The sequence below is a fragment of the Bufo bufo genome, chromosome 3 (genome assembly GCF_905171765.1).
Source record: "Bufo bufo chromosome 3, aBufBuf1.1, whole genome shotgun sequence".
In the NCBI taxonomy this organism is placed as follows: Eukaryota; Metazoa; Chordata; class Amphibia; order Anura; family Bufonidae; genus Bufo; species Bufo bufo.
Window position 1 is genome coordinate 256,576,935 of NC_053391.1, and position 16,563 is coordinate 256,593,497.

Sequence of the window (16,563 nt, forward strand, 5' to 3'; positions counted from 1 at the left end):
TACCTGTCACCCAGCGCCTAAATAATAGGCCTCAAATTTATATTCATCCAAATCTGTCATTATTGCTTTAGCTGGTCAAGTTATTTAGTGTCCGTCAAAGCACAGTTTTTGTTCTGGGTTGAAATACAATTCCCAATTTTGCAATTCTCTAAATTAGTGGCTTCTGCTGTATCAGGCCTACTTTAAATCTATCCCTAAAAGGGTATATAAGATTCAAGGTGCAGATAGAGTTATTCTCAATAACTTCACACACACGCTACAGTGCAGATCCAAGTCTAATTCTGTCCGTAAACGTATACCTGTCACCCAGCGCCTAAATAATAGGCCTCAAATTTATATTCACCCAAATCTGTCATTATTGCTTTAGCTGGTCAAGTTATTTAGTGTCCGTCAAAGCACAGTTTTTGTTCTTGTTGAAATACAATTCCCAATTTTGCAATTCTCTAAATTAGTGGTTTCTGCTGTATCAGGCCTACTTTATATCTATCCCTAAAAGGGTATATTAGATTCAAGGTGCTGATAGGGTAATTCTCAATAACTTCACACACACGCTACTGTGCAGATCCAAGTCTAATTCTGTCCGTAAACGTATACCTGTCACCCAGCGGCTAAATAATAGGCCTCAAATTTATATTCATCCAAATCTGTCATTATTGCTTTAGCTGGTCAAGTTATTTAGTGTCCGTCAAAGCACAGTTTTTGTTCTGGGTTGAAATACAATTCCCAATTTTGCAATTCTCTAAATTAGTGGTTTCTGCTGTATCAGGCCTACTTTAAATCTATCCCTAAAAGGGTATATAAGATTCAAGGTGCAGATAGGGTAATTCTCAATAACTTCACACACACGCTACAGTGCAATTCCAAGTCTAATTCTGTCCGTAAACGTATACCTGTCACCCAGCGCCTAAATAATAGGCCTCAAATTTATATTCAGCTAAACCTGTCATTACTGCTGTGCCTGTATTAGTGTAATACGGTACCTAAATAGATAGCCAGATAGTGTTAGGTGTCTGTAAAAAAAAGGCCTGAATTTGAATTCAATACATTGGGCCAAATAATATTTTTCTTATTGTGGTGAACGGTAACAATGAGGAAAACATCAAGTAAGGGACGCGGATGCGGACATGGTCGTGGTGGTGCCACAGCCACACGTCCTAGTAAACCAACTACCTCAGGTCCCAGTAGCCAGCAGAATTTACAGCGATATTTTGTGCGGCCCAATGCCGTTCTAAGGATGGTAAGGCCTGAGCAGGTACAGGCATTAGTCAATTGGGTGGCCGACAGTGGATCCAGCACGTTCACATTATCTCCCACCCAGTCTTCTGCAAAAGCGCACAGATGGCGCATGAAAACCAAGCCCATCAGTCTGTCACATCACCCCCATGCATATCAGGGAAACTGTCTGAGCCTCAAGTTATGCAGCAGTCTCTTATGCTGTTTGAAGACTCTGCTGGCATGGTTTCCCAAGGGCATCCACCTAGCCCTTCCCCAGGGGTGGAAGAGATAGAATGCACTAACGCACAACCACTTATGTTTCCTGATGATTAGGACATGGGAATACCACCTCAGCACGTCTCTGATGATGACGAAACACAGGTGCCAACTGCTGCGTCTTTCTGCAGTGTCCAGACTGAACAGGAGGTCAGGGGTCAAGACTGGGTGGAAGACGATGCAGGGGACGATGAGGTCCTAGACCCCACATGGAATGAAGGTCGTGCCACTGACTTTCACAGTTCGGAGGAAGAGGCAGTGGTGAGACCGAGCCAACAGTGTAGCAAAAGAGGGAGCAGTGGGCAAAAGCAGAACACCCGCCGCCAAGAGACTCCGCCTGCTACTGACCGCCGCCATCTGGGACCGATCACCCCAAAGGCAGCTTCAAGGAGTTCCCTGGCATGGCACTTCTTCAAACAATGTGCTGACGACAAGACCCGAGTGGTTTGCACGCTGTGCCATCAGAGCCTGAAGCGAGGCATTAACGTTCTGAACCTTAGCACAACCTGCATGACCAGGCACCTGCATGCAAAGCATGAACTGCAGTGGAGTAAACACCTTAAAAACAAGGAAGTCATTCATGCTCCCCCTGCTTTCTCTTCTGCTGCTGCCGCCTCGGCCTCTTCTGCTGCTGCCGCCTCGGCCTCTTCCTCCGCCTCTGGAGGAACGTTGGCACCTGCCGCCCAGCAAACATGGGATGTACCACCAACACCACCACCTGCGTCACCAAGCATCTCAACCATGTCACACGGCAGCGTTCAGCTCTCCATCTCACAAACATTTGAGAGAAAGCGTAAATTCCCACTTAGCCACCCTCGATCCCTGGCCCTGAATGCCAGCATTTCTAAACTACTGGCCTATGAAATGCTGTCATTTAGGCTGGTGGACACAGACAGCTTCAAACAGCTCATGTCGCTTGCTGTCCCACAGTATGTTGTTCCCAGCCGGCACTACTTCTCCAAGAGAGCCGTGCCTTCCCTGCACAACCAAGTGTCCGATAAAATCAAGTGTGCACTGCGCAACGCCATCTGTGGCAAGGTACACCTAACCACAGATACGTGGACCAGTAAGCACGGCCAGGGACGCTATATCTCCCTAACTGCACACTGGGTAAATGTAGTGGCGGCTGGGCCCCAGGCGGAGAGCTGTTTGGCGCACGTCCTTCCGCCGCCAAGGATCGCAGGGCAACATTCTTTGCCTCCTGTCTCCTCCTCCTCCTACTCAGCTTCCTCCTCCTCTTCTTCTACCTGCTCATCCAGTCAGCCACACACCTTCACCACCAACTTCAGCACAGCCCGGGGTAAACATCAGCAGGCCATTCTGAAACTCATATGTTTGGGGGACAGGCCCCACAACGCACAGGAGTTGTGGCGGGGTATAGAACAACAGACCGACGAGTGGTTGCTGCCGGTGAGCCTCAAGCCCGGCCTGGTGGTGTGCGATAATGGGCGAAATCTCGTTGCAGCTCTGGGACTAGCCGATTTGACGCACATCCCTTGCCTGGCGCATGTGCTGAATTTGGTGGTGCAGAAGTTCATTCGCAACTACCCCGACATGTCAGAGCTGCTGCACAAAGTGCGGGCCGTCTGTTCGCGCTTCCGGCGTTCACATCCTGACGCTGCTCGCCTGTCTGCGCTACAGCGTAACTTCGGCCTTCCCGCTCACCGCCTCATATGCGACGTGCCCTCCAGGTGGAACTCCACCTTGCACATGCTGGACAGACTGTCCGAGCAGCAGCAGGCCATAGTGGAGTTTCAGCTGCAGCACGCAGGGCTCAGTCGCACTGCGGAACAGCACCACTTCACCACCAATGACTGGGCCTCCATGCGAGACCTGTGTGCCCTGTTGCGCTGTTTCGAGTACTCCACCAACATAGCCAGTGGCGATGACGCCGTTATCAGCGTTACAATACCACTTCTATGTCTCCTTGAGAAAACACTTAGGGCGATGATGGAAGAGGAGGTGGCCCAGGAGGAGGAGGAGGAAGAGGGGTCATTTTTAGCACTTTCAGGCCAGTCTCTTCAAAGTGACTCAGAGGGAGGTTTTTTGCAACAGCAGAGGCCAGGTACAAATGGGGCCAGACAGGGCCCACTACTGGAGGACGAGGAGGACGAGAAGGACGAGCATGAGGAGGAGGTGGAGGAGGATGAGGATGAAGCATGTTCACAGCGGGGTGGCACCCAACGCAGCTCGGGCCCATCACTGGTGCATGGCTGGGGGGAAACGCAGGATGATGACGATACGCCTCCCACAGAGGACAGCTTGTCCTTACCTCTGGGCAGCCTGGGACACATGAGCGACTACATGCTGCAGTGCCTGCGCAACGACAGCAGAGTTGCCCACATTTTAACGTGTGCGGACTACTGGGTTGCCACCCTGCTGGATATACGGTACAAAGACAATGTGCCCACCTTACTTCCTGCACTGGAGCGTGATAGGAAGATTGGCGAGTACAAGCGCACGTTGGTAGACGCGCTACTGAGAGCATTCCCAAATGTCACAGGGGAACAAGTGGAAGCCCAAGGTAAAGGCAGAGGTGGAGCAAGAGGTCGCCAACGCAGCTGTGTCACGGCCAGCTCCTCTGAGGGCAGGGTTAGCATGGCAGAGATGTGGAAAAGTTTTGTCACCACGCCACAGCTAACTGCACCACCACCTGATACGGAACGTGTTAGCAGGAGGCAACATTTCACTAACATGGTGGAACAGTACCTGTGCACTCCCCTCCACGTACTGACTGATGGTTCGGCCCCATTCAACTTCTGGGTCTCCAAATTGTCCACGTGGCCAGAGCTAGCCTTTTATGCCTTGGAGGTGCTGGCCTGCCCGGCGGCCAGCGTTTTGTCTGAACGTGTATTCAGCACGGCAGGGGGCGTCATTACATACAAACGCAGCCGCCTGTCTACAGCCAATGTGGACAAGCTGACGTTCATAAAAATGAACCAGGCATGGATCCCACAGGACCTGTCCATCCCTTGTGCAGATTAGACATTAACTACCTCCCCTTAACCATATATTATTGTACTCCAGGGCACTTCCTCATTCAATCCTATTTTTATTTTCATTTTACCATTATATTGCAGGGCAACCCAAAGTTGAATGAACCTCTCCTCTGTCTGGGTCCCGGGGCCTAAAAATATCTGACAGTGGCCTGTTCCAGTGGTGGGTGACATGAAGCCTGATTCTCTGCTATGACATGAAGACTGATTCTCTGCTGACATGAAGCCTGAATCTCTGTTATGGGACCTCTCTCCTCTGTCTGGGTGCCGGGGCCTAAAAATATCTGACAGTGGCCTGTTCCAGTGGTGGGTGACATGAAGCCTGATTCTCTGCTATGACATGAAGACTGATTCTCTGCTGACATGAAGCCAGATTCTATGTTATGGGACCTCTCTCCTCTGTCTGGGTGCTGGGGCCTAAATTATATGACAATGGACTGTTCCAATGTTGGGTGACGTGAAGCATGATTCTCTGCTATGACATGAAGACTGATTCTCTGCTGACATGAAGCCTGAATCTCTGATATGGGACCTCTCTCCTCTGCTTGGGTGCCGGGGCCTAAATATCTGACAATGGACTGTTCCAGTGGTGGGTGACGTGAAGCCTGATTCTCTGCTATGACATGAAGACTGATTCTCTGCTGACAGGAAGCCAGATTCTCTGCTATGGGACCTCTCTCCTCTTCCTGGGTGCCTGGGCCTAAATATCTGACAATAGACTGTTTCAGTGGTGGGTGACGTGAAGCCTGATTCTCTGCTATGACATGAAGCCTGATTCTCTGCTATGACATGAAGACTGATTCTCTGCTGACATGAAGCCAGATTCTATGTTATGGGACCTCTCTCCTCTGCCTGGGTGCCGGGGCCTAAATATCTGACAATGGACTGTTCCAGTTTTGGGTGACGTGAAGCCTGATTCTCTGCTATGACATGAAGACTGATTCTCTGCTGACATGAAGCCTGATTCTCTGCTATGGGACCTCTCTCCAATTGATATTGGTTAATTTTATTTATTTTATTTTAATTCATTTCCCTATCCACATTTGTTTGCAGGGGATTTAACTACATTTTGATGCCTTTTGCAGCCCTCTAGCCCTTTCCTGGGCTGTTTTACAGCCTTTTTAGTGCCGAAACGTTCGGGTCCTCTATGACTTCAATGGGGTTCGGGATGAAGTTCGGGTCGGGTTCGGATCCCGAACCCGAACATTTCCGGGAAGTTCGGCCGAACTTCTCGAACCCGAACATCCAGGTGTTCGCTCAACTCTACCCAAGACCCTTGCTGATCAGCTGTTTGTGAAGGCAGCTTAGGCCAGTAACAACATGTTCATTTGTCACATGGCCTAGGAGCAGTTCAACCCCATAGAAATGACTGAGAGTGATACCAAGCATAGCTACTATACAGTGTACAGCACTGTACTAGGTAAACACAGAGAAGGCCTTCTTATACAGCTGATTGGCAGGGGTCACGGGCGTCGGACCCCAACCAATCAGATACTGATGACCTATTCTAAGAATAAAAAAGAAAAGGGCTGGGCACTCACTATATCTAGTAGCCGTGGTGCTTTATTAATTAGAATCAATTATTATAATATTAAAATCAGAATCAATTATTATAATATTAAAAACACATATTCTAACACACATTCATACACATCAATAATGGTATCTAAAATATAAATATAATCACTGTAACACAATGGTAAAAGGACCTATTTGATATATATAAAAGTCAGATATGATCAGTTATTCGCATATGACCAATAATCCGCATATGTGGAGGATGAAAACAGTCCAAAACTATCCGAATGTTCAGTCCAATATCAGAAGTGTGCCATATACAAAAAGGACGGATGAAATAGTCGATCCGATATCCTGAGATCTTTTACAGAGACTAATAGTCCTGAATTCAAATATTCGCACAGTTCAAGGTAACAGCGTTAATTTCCAAATGGATAGTTTGTCAGTTGTATTATAGTCTACTCACATAATAAATGTACTTAGGCGGCTCAGATCAGCAGTCCGCGGCGTCCCGCGTAATAGTCAGGGTATGATCTCCGCTTATACGTGTGAGCCACAACTTCACAATGGAATAGTCTTTGATAACTCCTAGTAGGTTTCACAGAGAGTTTTCAACAAGCTGTTTTTCAATTGAACAATCAAAGTTCCTCACTTACTGGCGCCAGTAGTATCTTTGTAGTCCACAGCTCTGCAGATATGCGTTCCACCTTCAGTTTATTTTCTCCAAGAAGGGGCGAAGCTGCAAAGGTTGGTGGTCCTTAGGTCCAGTCGGGGGGTCCAGTACCAGACGCGTTTCGGGGCTCTTAGTGGCCCCTTCCTCAATGGTTGACCTCCCCTCCCTAATGTCTCTCCTTTTATAGAGGACTTCAGTAATCAATCCAACTTGGAAATGAGCCAAGTATTCCTCAAATTCTGAAATGGATCGGGTTCTCCTCAAAATCTGTGGTGGATCTCAATATTGGGATCTCTTCAAATAAATCAATATTAGATACACCAAAATATCCTCCATACTCCTTTCCATAATTTTCATTAGATATGTATAGATCTGGATTGTGTATATCAAAGATACACCAAATATAAAGAAACCGCTTATGCGGTATTGATGCGTCTTTGTTGCATTTTTTATTGCATTTATATTCAAAACGATCCAGATTTCATAACTGTGTAGATCCCTCATATACATATCTATAAAAATATATAAATATCAAATAATAGGTCACCATCGTGTCAGGCTATGTAATATAGCCTTATTACAATAAGCTGGAGATTTTGCAATAAAAAATAAAATAAAAATGGTTTTACCATTTAATATAAAAAAGTTGTAAATTTTTTTTTATAAAAAACATAAAATCTCAATGTCAGGTTCCTAAGAGGTAGTCCTAAGTTACATTTCATACTTATATATAAAAAAAACTCTTGTTATGGCGTTCTATTTCAAATTCAGATCTTATTGTAGTATATTGGGGGGAGCGTCAGCGGCAGAGAGGGACCGGCCACCTTAAATATGGTACTGTCACTAGTCGGCCGATGGCGCTCTCCCCTATAGAAAGCCAAACAATTCAAATTCGGAATTTAATCCCATTGGGAGTAATGTGTCAAATTCAAATTTTTTTTGAGTTTCTGCTCTTGACATCTTGGCTATGTAATCGCCTCCTCTCCAATCTCTCTGTATCTTTTCAAGGGCTGCAAACTTAAGGCCTGAGGGATCCTGATGATGTACATCTTTAAAATGGCTTGAGAGGGAGTGATTTTCGAAGCCCTTTTTGATTTTACTAATATGTTCCGCTATCCTTTTCTTAAGTAATCTCTTTGTTCTCCTGATATATTGTAATTTACAGGGACATTCAATGACATATATAACGTCACTTGTATTACAGGACAAAAACTCTTTAATCTTGTGTCTAAATCCGTTTGAGGTCGAGACAATCTCCATTGTTTTTTTAGGGAAGGATGTTGATTTACAATTATTACATTGTCCACACCTAAAAAAACCTTTGATGTCGGCCCATTTTTGTAACGTTTGGGCTCCTTTTTTAGGTTTGACTGTTGGCGCTATTTTAAAGCCCAAATTTGGAGCTTTTGTGAATGATACAAGTGGAAATTCTGGCATCATGCTCCCAATGATTTTGTCCTTCCGGACCATATGCCAGTATTTCTTGATGATCTTGCGAATCTTTCCATATTGCTCATTATATGGCAAGATCATCCTAATCTGTTCATCCCCTTTCCCTTTTTGGAGTAAAGTATTGTCATCAAAGAAAGAGCTCCTGTCCATATTACGGACCTTATCAATAGTTTCATCTAGCACTTTTAGAGGGTACTTCTTTACTAGGAATTGTTGTTTCATTTTGGTTGCTTCCTCCTCAAATTGTTGATCTGTTGTACAATTTCTTTTTATCCTTCTAAACTGTCCTTGAGGAATATTGAGGAGCCTTTTTGGAAGATGACAACTATTATACAGTATGAAACTATTACGAGCTGTAGGTTTAACAAAAGTACTACATTTCATTTTTGTATCCTCTATCTGAATCTGTAAATCTAAAAACTAAATTTTCATTTGGCTAGTCATGGAGGTAAATTTTAAGTTAAAATTATTATTATTAATATCCATTAAAAATTAATCCAGATTTTGTTGGCCTGTCTGCCAGACAAAGAATATATCGTCAATATATCTCTGCCAGAGCACCAGGTCTGTCCCCAGTCTGGGAGTGATGATAGATTCTAAGAATAGGTCATAAGTATAGATATTCAGGGATATGAAAACCATTTAAAACACGCTAGATGCAATGACTTGATGTCTGTATTTTTATTAATGGCACTTCAAACAATTTAAACATGTACCAATTCTGCATAATGGTTTTTACAGGTGTTTTACTAGGTAAATCATGCACATTGATAAGATGTAGGGCAGAATGTTTATGCAGCAGCAGCAAAACCAACTTGATTGTTGCCCAGATCATATACAGAGTAGTACTGCCTGAGGAAGACATCACCAAGAATCCATAGTGGCTGCCCATTCTGAGAAGGCAGGTAAGTTGGCATAATACCAATGGTGCAGTATCCATTGTTCTAAATAGATAAAATATAACAAAACATAATATTAATAATATTACTTGTTTTTTGGCACATTACACAAAAATTTTATTTTTCCGAAAGAAGACTACCTGAAGAACGTAAGCAGATGGTGGAAGTGGAAAAGAAGTTCCACTAATGGTGAAGCTAATTGTGGGGAGGTTCTGTATGGAACTGCAGCTCACGGCATACTGCAAGAGAAAATACAATTATTATAGCAATTTAGGGTGATCCATTTCAACAGAAATTTCTACCCATGTAATAAATATTATCTCCATTAGAAGAAAATGTAAATGTGAGCATATTTGCACATTTGTGAAGTAGAGATGTCACAAACATAAAATTTTCCGTTCGCGAACGGCGAACGTGGATTTCGGCAAATGTTTGCGAACGGGCGAACCGCCATAGACTTCAATAGGCAGGTGAATTTTAAAACCCACAGGGACTCTTTCTAGCCACAGTAGTGATGGAAAAGTTGTTTCAAGGGGACTAACACCTGGACTGTGGCATGCCGGATGGGGATCCATGGCAAAACTCCCATGGAAAATTACATAGTTGACGCAGAGTTGGATTTTAATCCATAAAGGGCATAAATCACCTAACAATCCAAATTTTTTTTGAACAACGTGGTTTAAAACATCCAGTGTGTGTATACGATCAGGTATGATGTTGTATCGATCAGGTAGTGTAAGGGTTACGCCCGCTTCACAGGCATTGACAGACCAAACTCCCCTTTTAATGCACCGCAAACAACCGCAAACAGTCCATTTGCCCAACCGCAAACTTCCCATTTGCACAAGGTTGGATACCAAGCTAGCCATGTCCCGTCGATGTCATTGAAGGTTTCTTCCTCCATCCAGCCACGTACAACACCAGGGGTCCCCGAAAGGTGAATTGAATAGATTTTTCGAACGGGGAGATGGTTAAAAAAACGCTGGCTCCCTCCCCTTTGTTTGAATCCACGCCACGGTCACTGCGTCTGCACCGTGCAATTTACTGTCACACCCGATATGAGTGGTATTTTCTGTAGTACTATTCTCATCAGTTTAATCCCTGTTACGTCCCATATAAGGGTGGGATTGCCTTTTGTAAAAAAAAATTTAGGCCGGGTACCTTCGACTGCCTTCACAGTGACAGACCAAACTCTGATACACCAAACTGAATTGATTTTAGGAACCGGGAGATGGAAAAAGCAGCTTGGTCGGTCCTCTTACTCCCAAGTTGGGGCACTGCGCGTGCACGGAGCAATGTGCTGTGACACCCTATATGAGTGGTGTCTTAACTAGTACTATTCCTATCAGTTTAATCCCTGTTCACTTGTTGCCTGCCCGTATCTGACACCTCAGCAAAGGAAGCAGCAGCGGGTACAACATCATCATCATCATCATCACACTGTACGTCCATGTGTGTAATGCTGCCTGACTGAGACATATCCCTGTTATCTCCATCCTCTGGCAATAATGGTTGCGCATCACTAATTTCATCCAAATGATGTGTAAATAACTCCTCTGAGGGATCAAGTGAAGCGGCTGTGGTGGTAGTGGTTGTGGTGGCGGTGGGCGGGAGAGTGGTAACTTGAGAGCAGGTGACCAAAGCTGAGCTGGAGGAGGATGGTGCATCAAGGTTCTTAGCGGAAGCTGTTGAAGATTGGGTGTCCTGTGTAAGCCACTCAACTATTTTCTCAGAATTTTTTGGGTTCAGGGTACAAGGCCTCTGAACACTGGGCATTATTCCAGGGCCAGTGGAAATCACAGCACCACGACGACGACGCCCCCTGCGGGGTGGCCTGCCTCTGCCTGTCATTTTTTATTAGATAAGTGTTACTATGCGTGCAAGTTACTGTGCCACCCTATATAAGTGGTGGGCAGTGGGCACAGTACAGTCTGTGTGGGCCTGACACACACTGGCTTGCAACTGTGATTATATCACAGAAAAAGATTAAATATAATTTTTTTTTATCTGCGAGGTATTTTCTGTCACACCCTGTATGAATGGTGTGCACACAGTACTGTCTGTGACTGAGCCTGCAGCCTCTCACACACGGGCAGGCAACTACAATATATATATATATATATATATATATATATAAGCAGACTGATGTACCAGGGCTTTTTGGGGTGCTGTCAGGACGCTGTCCTTACAGCAGATGAGTCTGTGGACACAGAACACTGCCTTTGCTAACACTTTCCCTATTGAATCAGCAGCAGCAGCACTGTCCCTCCTCTCACTGAGAATGCAGATTCCGAATGAATCTAAAATGGATGCTGTCCAGGAGGTGGGAGGGTCTGGGAGGGAGGGTCTGCTGCTGATTGGCTGGAATGTGTCTGCTGACTGTGAGGTACAGGGTCAAAGTATAGACAGTCATTTTATCTTACATTTCCACTCTGATCTTGTTGTGCACCAATGTATTGCATGAGGTTGGAGAAGATTCCTTGAGGAGCAGTCAGCAGAGAAGTTCCAGTGTCTACTATACCCTGGCATCCTTGGCTACACCATCCAGTAGCTTGTCCATTGATGGAGAACCTAAAGGGCAAACATTCAGCCATTAAATCAGTAGCAATGCTAAAAATAACAATGTAAAGTATTATAAAGATGGTTTACAGCCACGTGTTGTATTGGAGAGTGTAAAGCACATTTTTATATCAATTTTAATGCTTGAGTTCCTACCCTTGGATTCCAATTTGCCAGTAAGTTTCAGAGGTGACAGGAGTCCAGTAGATTTGTCCTGAGTAAAGGTTTTGATCAACCCCCCCAAAAGCTACTTCTCCACCACTCTGAGTGTTCTCCTGTCTGCAAATAGAAGGTGATGGAGATAAATGTTTTTAAATTTTACATATTACATCACAATGTAACAGAGAATTTTTTATTTTTTTTGCAAAACCTACAATCTTACCCACTAAGATAGAAACCAAACACAGGTTGATTAATGAGATTCTGTTGGATCATTCCCTGCATCACAGTGGTGGCTCCTCCCACGGCAATTGATGGATAAGCCAGACCCAGGATTCCATCAAACTGAGCGTACACAAAGTTGGTTCCAGGCTCAGTCACACTCGATCCAAACTCTTGCTGAGAAATAGCTATATTTTGGATCTATAAATAACCAAACAATTTAAAGTGAGAATATTTATCAACTGGTAGAAAAAAAAGTAACTTTGTTAGAAGTTGGAACATTAGATGTATGTTTGATATATTTAGAAATTTTAAGGTTCATAAAGAGAGGGTGTCCCCATACTTCAGAAGACCAAAATATATTTACTCACAGTTGGGACTGTGGTAGTCACAGGTACCCAGCTGACAGTCTGCAGATATTACACCCAGCTAGAGTAGCTTTTCCATCCCTATGGCTGGGTACATACTGTCACTATAGAACAGTGGTGACGAACCTATGGCACAGGTGCCAGAGGCGGCACTCAGAGCCCTCTTTGTGGGCACCCGCACCCTGAAAAAAGTTTATAGTATTTCAATATGCCTTAGACTTTTTCTGCCATTCATCAGTGCAGGGTGCGCTATGAACGGCACGGGGCAGCACATTGAATGTAGGCAGGCTATTATAGCTAAATTATAAAGTAATAGTATAGATATAGTATACTATATTGGACTGTAGTATTTAGGTTAAATTGCAGTGTTGGCACTTTTCGATAAATATGTGGGTTTTGGGTTACAGTTTTGGCACTCTGTCTGTAAAAGGTTCGCCATCACTTCTATAGAATGTAGCCATGGGACACCAATCCATTTAGTGAAGTAGAGTATAATAACATCCAAGCAATTCGGGCAGAAATGATAATACATGTGTTGTCTACTTCTTTAAAAGTGCAATGAGTGTTGTAAAATAAAATAAAAAATGTGTGCACAAATGCTGCTTTCACAAAGATTTGCAACTTTTAAATTTGCAACTGGCCTACAACTTTGCTATATAAATGCCCCCCTCCATTGTCTGCAGTCAGAATTTTATGTGTATTGTGGACAATTTCCATATCAACTACTATAACTTAGAATATATATTTATTTTTTTGCTACAGTAAAAATCTAAATGGAAGTGTGACATACGGTGACAGTGTCATATCCCAGGATTCCAGTCAAGCTTCCAGTTCCGTACTGCAGAGAAAATTGCTGGTTGTTTGAGGAATAGGTGGAGGACTGGCTTGGGTTGAACAGAGGATGATTGGCTGGAAAAATAATAACAGGTAGACTATTGGTCCTGTTTCATAAATGAACAATATTTAGGCATTGCTAAAGCATGCTTATCTGTCAAAACTGACAAAATATTATTCACTTTATAAAGTATTATGTTCCACATATCTGTAAAATACCATAGAGAAGTCTGGAATGTATTTATCAGCTAACTATACCTCTTCCTTATAGCCAGTGCAAGCCTTAAGCTCTTGTAAATGATAAACTATTGATAATTTTGAATTGAAGTTGAATTGACTAACAATGCTGTCCCTGATGCTGACAAACAGTAAACTACCATAGCCACAAAATGGAAACCACCACTAATGAAAGGGGACTTACTCTAAGTGTAGCTGGATTTTCTTGTTTGCTAGCTATCAAAACACCAGAGACAACTGAGAGAAATTTGCTTTCCAGATAACAATTCAAGTGCATGAACTTATGTATTGCTAGAACTATTGTTCCAGGCACTGGATTCATTATAAAAAGTAGTAATTTAAAAATAAAAAGGCCTCGATTATTGTACTTTGATTTTTTTAAAGGGGTTACATAGGAAAATATATTTATGATTTATCCTCAGGATAGGTCATCAGTATCAGATCTAGCTTCTTCCTAGCCAGTGACAACACTGTATATAGGTCATGTGGCCTAGTTGCAGCTCAGCCCTATTCAAGTCAATGGGGCTGAGCTGCAATACCAAGCACTGCCACTAGACTATGTACAGCGCTGTCATTGGATAGCTGCCAGGAGCCACCATCGTTCACCAGAGATCAGCGACTCCTTGAAACAGCTGATTGGTGGGGGTGCCAGGACTAAAGACTGTATATTATACTGCCCAATTTTTAACAGAAAAACGCTAACGAATGTTCACAAAAAATTTCAGTGTAATACTAACGCCAAATGCCTGATGAACTAACAAATGCTCGTTGATCAGACAATCCAAATATTTTGACATGTTAAAAAAATTATCGTTTGCAGGCAGCAGATCGTGGGGTCTAATAATAATCTGCCACCGGCGAACCACTATACAGTATGGGGACGAGCGATGGCATAGCGATTGCTCCTCCCCATGCTGCTGCAGAGATTGCTGCATGTAATAGCAGTGGTCTCTGCTAGCGAGCAGGCGATTGCCGGGAGGGAATGCTTCCCTCCCAACAATCATCTGCCACATCGGGCTGTGTAATACAGCCTTTAGACCAGCACTGATCTGATAATGACCTATCCTGAAGATAAGTCATCATTATCTTTTCCAGGATAACCCTGTAACTCAATCTACAGTTACTTACTGCATGCCTGGCTCTGACAATAGGTTGAGGCTACCCACAAGTTAGAGGATCCAGTGTCAAACAGAACCAGGAAGTTCTGAGGTGGTGTACCAATGCTGATTTCTCCATAGTATGACATCTATCCACAAAGAAAACAAACAAACATATTGACTAAGTGAGTTATTTGTTTTAATCTTGCCATCTATAAGACTAATTATGTTAAGTAATTAATGTTCAGTCCTAAGTACTCACGTCCATGTAGTTTGCCAAAGGCTCATAAGCAGTGGCAAACTGGTTGTAATACTTTGAAGCTGGATCAGCTCTTGGGGCTTTGATACCATGCTCGCTCATCACCTCTCTCATGGACTTGAACCTCTTCAGGGGGACTCTAAAATGAAAATTAAACCGTTATTATAGGAGAGTTCTTCAGATACATATATATTTCTATGTATTTCTTAGTTGTGATAAAGACTGATGTTCATACTAGCACTGTGGAAAAGGTATTAGAAAACTACTGATCCATTGCTTTAAATATGAAAAAAATGGGACAAACATATGTAAATTAATACATATTACCTAGTTGTTTTATATTTTTAGTTGTATGGCAATTAATTGGAGAAACAGTACTATTAATCAATATGCAAATGAGCAATTAAGTGCACCAAAGGCAGGCATGTCATTCTGTGCACTCTTGTTCCTATTACTTTCTCTGTAAGCCCTTTGCTCTCCTTCTTGACAAAGCCAGACGAGATGACTATGTATGAACCAGGCACTGACCATCAAGAAGGAGAGACAGGGGTTTCCAGAGGAAGGTGGATGATCAAGGGTGCACAGAGTGGCTTAGGCTCGCCCTTGGTGCATTTAATAGCTCATTGGCATATGGTTTAAAAATACTTTTCTCCAGAGTGAAGCAACAGATAGCTAAGTGAAACATATTATTAAGCCCAGTTGAGTTAGTAACATTGGCCTTGTTTAATAATTCAGTGATCTCATAGCTTGCATATTTGCACTTACAATATTGGGTATTACTGCTGCTGTATGGCAATATATTGTCTCAAAATTTACCAAATATCTTATCAGATTATTTGTCAGGTAAAGAGAAAAGGTATTGAAAAAAATCTGAACAATTAGTGAAGCATTGTCTTATTGTGATGCATAATTATCCTATCAACTTGGAGCAATGTATTTTTGCCATAAAATTCATAGTAAAGGATTGATCTACAGAAGAAAAACTATAGAAAAGCACTAAGATACACAGTATATGGCTATACTTTCTCAGTTCTCAGTTTCTCATTTGTGTGTACATTTACCAAAACAAATAAAGCTCACAAATTCTAGTAAAACTACATAGGTGTCAGGAAATTATAAGTTAATATTAAATATAAATAGAACTTTATTTCATATTTAATATTAAACAACATGTACTTACTTAACAATCCCCTCTGAGAGGTGGAGGCAAATGAAAGCAAGAATTAGACACTTCATGTTGAAGGGTAATTTTCCAGTTGTGTTGTCTGCACGCCTACCACTACTTTATATACACGCCTACTATCTTATCAAAAAAATGTTTTATCAAAATGTCAAATTCATTGTTTCCTTTATCAAACATTTTAGGCCCTTAAAACTACTGTATCTCTATAAATGTTAGATTACAAGCTTTCAGGTTTGCATATTATGTTTGACTTTAACTTTTATGCAGGGTCATTATAAGTAAAAGTATAAAAAATGTGTATAAGCCACTTTATACATGAGCCAAGGGTTGAGGGAACTATCTTGAATATTCCTTTGAACTAAAGATAAGCGAACCATTCTGTAACAAACAGGGTTAGTTACGAACTTTGCAGTTTTTCTGCTGGAGGACGAACCCGAAAACAATCAAGGACAGTCAGGAATCAAAATCACGCTTGTACTCTACTGCCAGAGACATTAGGAAAGGCAAAAATTACAAAGAAAAAAAAATGATGTTTAGAATAGGATCAGGGAGTGAGAAATGGGTAGCTGAGGCTGGCTTTGCCTCCTAGCACAACTGTAGCTGCTACAAATCTCAA

At 42.8% G+C, this 16,563-nt stretch overlaps 1 protein-coding gene across 1 annotated transcript; it reads right to left on the reverse strand.

The window, feature by feature from the left end:
- Positions 1–8,921: 8,921 nt before the first annotated feature.
- Positions 8,922–16,000, reverse strand: LOC120993352 (gastricsin-like). Its single transcript, XM_040421878.1, has 9 exons — positions 15,945–16,000; positions 14,768–14,903; positions 14,537–14,654; positions 13,128–13,246; positions 11,971–12,170; positions 11,745–11,867; positions 11,453–11,600; positions 9,170–9,268; positions 8,922–9,074 (listed from the first exon to the last, which is right to left on the reverse strand). Exons 1-9 carry the CDS (start codon positions 15,998–16,000, stop codon positions 8,922–8,924), a joined length of 1,152 nt encoding a protein of 383 aa, XP_040277812.1.
- Between the last annotated feature and the right edge of the window lie 563 nt (positions 16,001–16,563).

Coding starts and splice junctions, on each gene's coding strand:
- LOC120993352 (XM_040421878.1), bottom strand. CDS start 16,000: ATGAAGTGTCTAATTCTTGCTTTCATTTGCCTCCACCTCTCAGAGGGG. Junction 11,868..11,970: donor TTTGGTTTCTATCTTAGTGG/GTAAGATTGTAG, acceptor TTCTATTTGCAG/ACAGGAGAACACTCAGAGTG. Junction 9,075..9,169: donor CATCTGCTTACGTTCTTCAG/GTAGTCTTCTTT, acceptor TTATCTATTTAG/AACAATGGATACTGCACCAT.